The 7,544-nt window shown below is 44.1% G+C and overlaps 1 protein-coding gene across 1 annotated transcript in view; it reads left to right on the top strand.

Annotated features, from left to right (window-relative positions):
• The first annotated feature begins 892 nt into the window (after positions 1 to 892).
• smad3b (SMAD family member 3b) overlaps positions 893 to 7,544 on the top strand; it is a 34,416-nt gene continuing 27,764 nt past the window's right edge. Inside the window, exon 1 of the mRNA XM_076266443.1 lies at positions 893 to 1,264. Coding sequence (XP_076122558.1) covers positions 1,062 to 1,264 — 203 coding nt within the window. The 5' untranslated portion in view covers positions 893 to 1,061. The remainder of the gene's footprint in view (positions 1,265 to 7,544) is intronic.

Raw genomic sequence — 7,544 nt, 5'->3', positions numbered from 1 at the left:
CATCTGGGAGTCTGACCCTCCTCCAGGCCTAGGCAGGGAGAGGGTGCAGACTGCTGACAGATGCACACACACACACACACACGGCCACACACACACACACACACATATATAAAGACTTGGGATATTCCCTATGTCTATGCAAATTGGACAAGCTGGAACAAGCCTGCTTGTCTGCCTGCATGGCCATGAGTCTGTGTGTGTGTGTGCGTGCGTGTGTACTCTGTGCCCTGAGACTGCCGTTTTCTACCCCTCCCCCATTAAATAAAGAGTCTGGCGGCAGACTCCAGTGTGCCTTTCATGGTTCAGCCAGTTTAGAAGTTCTGCTTGCAAAGTCTCCACTTTCACCCTGTGTCACCGCCTCAAAGAAAGTAACACTGCCACATTCCCTTTGTAAACTAGGCCTATATCTTTTTGGGGGGAAAATCATGTCAATCTAGTTATGTCATGTTAATGTTAGTCAGAGGAGAATCCTTATTCACATCAGATCTACATAATTTTATTCCATCAAACTAAGCTAGGCCTACTCCACATCTGCAGCAGCAAGCTACTGCCACCCATATGCAAGAAAACGTCAGTGGTTGGAGATGGTCCGCAATTTGCATTTTATACAGACTATTCAGCTTTTCCATATGACTTTAGCGTGGAACGTTAATTTAATACCCGTGGATAAACGAGTATATAATGGTCACAGTTGGACCCTGGACGAAGATCCCTGGATGAAGATGATGAGGAATGATGACCTCGATATTTTTCCATAAGCAAGGCATTTAATTTAGCTTGGTCAATCACCTCAGGCCATATTCTAATGCGAACAGAGCGTGGTGGAGGAGGAGGGGCAGACAGGACTAGGTTTCGCTGCGGATTGCTACCATTCATCTGAGATTTAGCTCGGCAGAGTGGTACTGTCTGCCGTCAGCGGGCACTCTGTCTGGAATGGAGAACAACCGAACTTATCTTTATGAAGTCTGAGTTTCAATTCACTTTTCGATTTCACATTTAACGGCAAGACTTACAGTTACTTTATAATACGTCAGTAGTTGTGTGCATTGTTTTTGGGAAAGATGTCTATATTGCCGTTTACACCCCCGATTGTGAAGAGGCTGCTGGGTTGGAAAAAAGGAGAGCAGAACGGACAGGAGGAGAAATGGTGCGAAAAAGCAGTGAAGAGTCTTGTCAAAAAGTTGAAGAAGACTGGACAACTGGACGAGCTGGAAAGGTCCATTACAACCCAGAATGTAAACACGAAATGCATCACCATACCGAGGTATTTGCGCTAAAACTGACCGAGCCTTAACTTGGCTAGCTGGCTAACAACTAAAGCTATCCTGGACCTGTCCAGTGTTACTCGTGAATAACTTGTTGGCAGCGAACTTCTCAGGGATAAAGTTAGTCTATGAAGGAAACTGTCTAAGAGGGAGTGATTGTGAACAGTAAAACTAACGTATTGATAGTTACCAATGGCATGTTCAGTTAACTAATGTTACTGACGGTCTAAAAATGAACAATGTCATCATGTTAATTCATGACCGAAGCACACGTTAACTTGTAAGCCAAGTTGTAAGTCTGGTAGCAGCCAATTAACCTCAACATATTGATTTGTGTGCTGCAAGTTATCAAACGTGAACGCTGTTGATGAATAACAGTAGTCAGAATGTAAACGCCGTGCTAATTATCGCTCGTTTTCTTTTAACAGGGAGGTTATGGTGGTAACTTAACGTTAGCTATGTGACATGTTTTTTGCGGTTTTGTCACAACTCGGCTGGTTCAGTCAAAGTGACTGGTAATATTAACGTTACAATGCTAACGTTAGTTGTAATGTTAATAGCTAACGTGAACGGTAACTAACTGTAACGTTAACTCAAACGTTAGGATAGTTAATCTAAACGAGGCCCAGTAGTAATAACGTTAACAGTTGAAACGTCTGCTTAGCAAAAGCAATAGCATGTCCATCTTAATAACCCAGTAAACATATTACCTGAACAACGGAAATAATATTGGATATTAAAGCAGTGCTATGTTAACTAAACGTTAGCTGTCTGGCTAGCTATCTTTCTAAGTATTTGTTATGCTAAGTACTGTAGTCTAGCTAGCTTAGTCCGTTACGTAACAGCCCTCTATCTGGGACACTCGGTGACTGTGTTGACAGACTGTGTGCTTGTGTCATTGTATTGTGTGCTAGTTGTCTGATAACGACGGTTAACAGAGACATACTTTCAGTTAGTGGATTGGCTGCTATTAAATATGCCCCCTCACTAATTTTATCCTAGAAAAGCCAGCAAAATGCATCACAAACAGTTCCGGTTTGCTTTTGTGGGATGACTTGAACGTTACTTGATGGCAAGATATATCACCATGAAACTGAACAGTGAACTGATGGAAGACACACATGTGTTACATTTTGATTAATACGCAAATGAATGGCGCATTTTACAGATCCACTGCGCGTTGTGCTGCACAGTAACGAGAATTATGCCGATTTACTAAGTCTGTTATGTCATCCAGTCCCTACAGTAGCCTACTGCGCTTCACGGTAGCCAAGTCTGGGTCCTCGAGCTGCCTGCGACGCAACACAGGTTCTTTATGTTTTTTTTTTTTTGTAATTATCTAGCATGATGAGCCATACATTACGCCCACAAAGGTGAACGGCATTGCATAGCAGGTAGCTCATAGCTCTGTAGGCGAAGCACTTTTCCTCTGTAATTAGCTGTATAATAACACTGTCGGTAGACCTAGGCTATATGTTCACATGAATCATCACTGAAAGCCTACCACTCAACACACCCAGGGGAGTTTGAAGATTCAGTTCAGTCATCATGGTTCATTTTATTGCACTTCCTCCTATGAAGACTCAAAGTCTGCCTGTAGTCCATTGTCCTAATGTGCTGCCTGCTTTTCTGGCCAGTACCCAGGGCTGCCCTTCTAGCTCAGTTGGTAGTAGGTAGAGCCATGTGCTGACACCAATGTCACAGGCTTGACCTTTGGGGAGAACTCAAATAACTAACTGTACTGTAATGGTTCACAAATGCAAGCAAACAAATACATACTTGTAAGCGAAAATAAAAACCTTGATTTCCAGGTAGGTATTCTATTCTGATTATTGCTTACTAGTATTGTCCCTTTATCTGTGGCCACTGCTATGGTGGTGTAGATGTCTGATCTGAAGTTGTGGTCTGTAAACCACCTCTGCTTACTATGTAGGGAGACGCAGTGTGTTTCTGGTCTGGGCACGGACTGAGATGGGCTCCTCTTGGATTTGGAGTTTATTAATTCATTTTTTTTGTTTTTTAAACTGTGAGTGTTAAGTTCACTTAGCAGCCTTGCTGTTTTTTATTATCACCTGTTTCATAATAGCTATGAATTATTAGCCTGAACAGTGTGAGAGATTAGCCTATTAGACAGCTACACTGTCTTCACTCTTCAGACATTGTCAGTCTTCTCAAAACTGCACACGGCTCTGATATGCGCAGTTAGGCTGTTCCGACATAGACATAAATTCCCTTAAATTAACGTCCTAATTGGGGGGGATTGACATTATTACGCGATGTTCTGGCAATACAGCAGAGACTCAGTCCATTATTTTGTGAACGTTTCTGTGTGATCTCTGAAGACCCAATGTGTCTTGAATAGTGCAGTGCAGCTCTGAATAGTGTAGAGCAGCTCTTTTCTAGTGTCTGTACAGTAAGAGCAGACCACTCATGAAGCCAGCTGAACGCCTCCGCTACCGTTTTGGCCAGGGTGACATTTGTCGGTGAAGAGGCAAGATGCTCTGGCTCGGTCTTGAACTTGAACTTCTGAGACCAGACCAGTGTCTGTTAGTGCTGCTGTGCTTGTGTGTGTGTGTGTGTGTGTTTTAAGTGCTGTATATGTGTGTATATGAGTGAGGAATGAGACAGACAGCTGGAGAAGCTGTGCAGGGTCAGGCTGAAAGGAGAAAGTGCGAAAGTGGGTAGAGGCATCCCTGCGGGATTCCCCTTGGTGGTCTGTGACTAACTCTCCTGTTATGAAGGCAAGTTTACACAGGAGATGGCTTTAAAAGCAAAGCTGTCTGGGTTCTGTGTGTGTGTGTGTGTGTGTCTCTGTGTGTGTGTTCTGTCTGAGGCTCCTGGTGGAATGAAGTCATAATTGTCAGGGTTATTCAGACACAGGGATTCTGACAGAAGAATGAAGCATAAAAAGGTGAAAGGAGAACAGGAATGTTGAAAAGTGGCATTCTGTTGGAGTTCTCCAGGTGGAGTATGGACTGGGGCAGAGGTGAGGTGCAGACCATTCACAAGCCTTTCTGATGAGTGTGCTGACCTTCAAATCAGTGCGTGCATGTGGTGGACAGAACCTATATGGTTGGGTGCGGGCTGGATGCTGTCAATCATTTGCGAGTGTGAATGGCCACATAGTCCAGGTTAAACAGTGCCAGACAGTGCAGTCTATACAGGGCGATGTTGTACGCGCGCAAGAGAGAGATGTTGTGGGTGGAAGAGCTGTCGGCTGTCATGGAAACGGATCCACTTCTGACATTCCACCTGGCCCTGCCTGACCTCGACACGCTCTGCGACGAATCCTAACCTTTTTGGTTGTGTGCGTTCGCCACGCAAACCTGTTCGCCACACTCCCCTCAGGCCTTCTCCACAGGTTGGGCTGACAACTCGGAAACCCAGTGTTTTTACTGCAGCTGCTCTGACACACACACACACACGCACGCGCACAGTCTGAGACACTAACAAACATTCAGGCGCAGACACGTATGTAGGGACATGCTTTCTCTTACACACACACACACACACACACACACACACACACACAGACAGACACAGCTGTCTGAATGTGGAGCTTAACGCAGACAGAGGCTTAGAATAAAATGATACAGAAACAATAAACACAGCAGCCCTGTCGTCTGGCTCAGAATCAGGAGGTTTGTTCATTTGTTCGGTCCGTTTGCAGCAGAGGAATGAGAGAGGGAAGCACCACAGCCCTCAGGAGGAATTCATACGCCTGTGTGTGTGTGTGTGTGTGTGTCAAAGGGTCAATAGTGGGCGATTAATGTGACGTGAAAGGGAAGGTCCTCCTGGTGAAAACAAACAGCTGTGCATCCGTCTGCACACATGAGTGCCAGTGGAGAATTTGGGCTTGCCTACACTGTGTGTGTGTGTGTGTGTGTGTGTGTGTGTGTGTGTGTGTGTGTGTGCACGCGCGCGCGCGCCCTTGTGTGTGTGTGTAACAGTGTTTGGAATATTTTTTTTGTGTGTGTCTGTCTGGCTGCCGGTCTCATATATGTTTGTGTGCAGTCTCTTTGTTTATTGTAACTAACTGGCCAGGGAAAGTGTGTGTTGTATTGTTTATTGTGACTAACTGACCAGGGAAAGTGTGTGTTGTATTGTTGAGCCACCACATCCTCTCTGTTGTTTCTCACACTCTCATGCCAACAGTTGAGGCCACTGGTCACTTCTCCTCATCAGAAGTCTCTAATGCAGTGTGTCCTGAGGCGTGTGGACTTTTGTGTGTGTGTGTGTGTGTGTGTGTGAGTGTGTGTGTATGTGTGAGAGATAGAAAACTGTGTGAGTGTTTGTATGTATGTGTATGTATCTGAGAGAGAAAAAATGTGTGTGTGTGAGAGACAAAATTGTATGTGGGTCTGTGTAGGTATCCGCAGTGCCGTATTAAGGAGTTGTGAGGCTAGGATTTGTGTGACTATGTGCCAGGAGGAGGCCCTATATCGCCTAGACCAGCCTTTCTCAAACTTCTTTGACCTGAGGCCCGGTCATGGCAGACTTTGGGGACATAGGGCCCACCTACACCTACACCTACTCTCTTCCACTTCTGGATCAGCATCAGTTGTGTCTGCAAAGTCTGGCTAGTCATGGCAATTGCAGTTGGTTGGCTAGTGGTGGGGGTGGGGGTGGGGGGGACATCCACAGCAGCAAGCTGGCTAGCTAGCTGGTGGATTCGTGGAAGCACTCCACATATGGGGTTTTTAGTAATTCTAATCTTCTTTCATCCTTTAGATCCTTTCACTTTCTTTTTTTGGCCCCACTTGGATGCTTTCTTTGACCGGACATTTTTATTTCTTTGCTCACTTGGATTTTTGTTCTCATGTTATGCGAGCGTTCCGTTGACTCACTGATGAAGCCCCCTAGAGGCAAAGCCCGGGGCTGCAGCCCACACAGCCCCCTTTGTTAAGCTGGCTCCGTGTGTGTGTGTGTGTGTGTGTGTGTGTGTGTGTGTGTGTGTGTGTGTGTGTGTGTGTGTCACTGTGTCATCTTTGAGACTTTTAAAAAAGGAAGCTGAAAGAAGATTAGGGTACCGGTCTGCTACCGTGCGCTCCACCCTGCACCTAGCCTAAGTGTCCAGTCAGCTTTAGTCATCTCATAATGCCCGCAACACCGTGTCTACCTAATCATGGCTTGGACTGAAATGACCTTATAGGCAATCAGTTGGACATTCCCTGTTTAAGGCAACGATGCTTTTAGCAACTCTCTCATCCCTGCCTGTGAAAGCAGCGGGACATTCAAATGGATGCGTTGAAATTCTAAGATACTAGTGCTGGGCGGTATGACCAAAAATGTATATCACGGTATTTTTCAAAATTCTTACGGTTTCACGGTATATGACGGTATTTTTTTTCCCATGCATAATCAGATGTTCACAGCATTTTCTACAGGTTGAGAGAGGAATTGCTGCAGTAGGCTACACTGACTAAGGATGGTCTATTTTACTGTCATGATGTAGAATAACTCCACACTAGTGGTAATGCAGTTTTGCATGGCCCCAGAAAATTATGCTGTTTACAAAGAGCCACTCATGATTCTAATGAAGAATCTAATCAGAATGCAAAGACAATTGCAGTCAAAATATAGAACTTTTACTGTGGAAATTTCACAAACATCTTGTATAAAAACAATACAAGTAGTGCAACTTGCAATAATTATACTTTTTTTTAAATTATACAATTTAAAATAAAACCTCTCTGCTAATATGCTTACTCTGACAAATATGCCTATCAGAAACATGCCTTATTGTTATTGTGTGGTTTACATGACTAGTGGTAGGTTAACGTTAACTTCATGGATGTGGATGTCTTGTTAGCCTGCCATGAGTTTCGGTTCGCTAGGCAAAACATTAACAAAAAAGTTCGTTTTGGTGCACTGATGACATTCAGTATCATTTCTAACTAGCCAGCTAGTATTGCTCAGTGCATGTCTATAACATGCTTTACTTGCTACCTGGATAATTTCAGCGAATATTCTTAAGGTGAGATGAATGATATGAACATTAAACTTCACTGTGTTCGGTGGGTTGCTAACTAACGACATCACCTACTAGCCAGCTAGTTACAGCTGTTAAACAATCTCAATAGAATTTTCGTGAATCCAGAGAGGGTTAAAGCGGAGCTAGTAATCAAGGATCTTTGGTAAATCCCTTTCAATGCAGTATCCCTTAATGTTTTTCCTTAACTAAAGAAACAATTTAAAGTATTCTGTGCAACACCCTTAAATAAACCCCTTACCTAAGGAGAAATTAAGCCTTAAGGGTCATACTTCAGGGGAAAAACT

This window comes from Alosa pseudoharengus, unplaced genomic scaffold, assembly GCF_046254945.1.
Source record: "Alosa pseudoharengus isolate Yale_2024_CS ecotype anadromous, Long Island Sound unplaced genomic scaffold, YU_APseudo_1.1 YU_APseudo_1.1_scf_10, whole genome shotgun sequence".
In the NCBI taxonomy this organism is placed as follows: domain Eukaryota; kingdom Metazoa; phylum Chordata; class Actinopteri; order Clupeiformes; family Clupeidae; genus Alosa; species Alosa pseudoharengus.
This window is presented reverse-complemented; position numbering and strand designations above follow the sequence as displayed.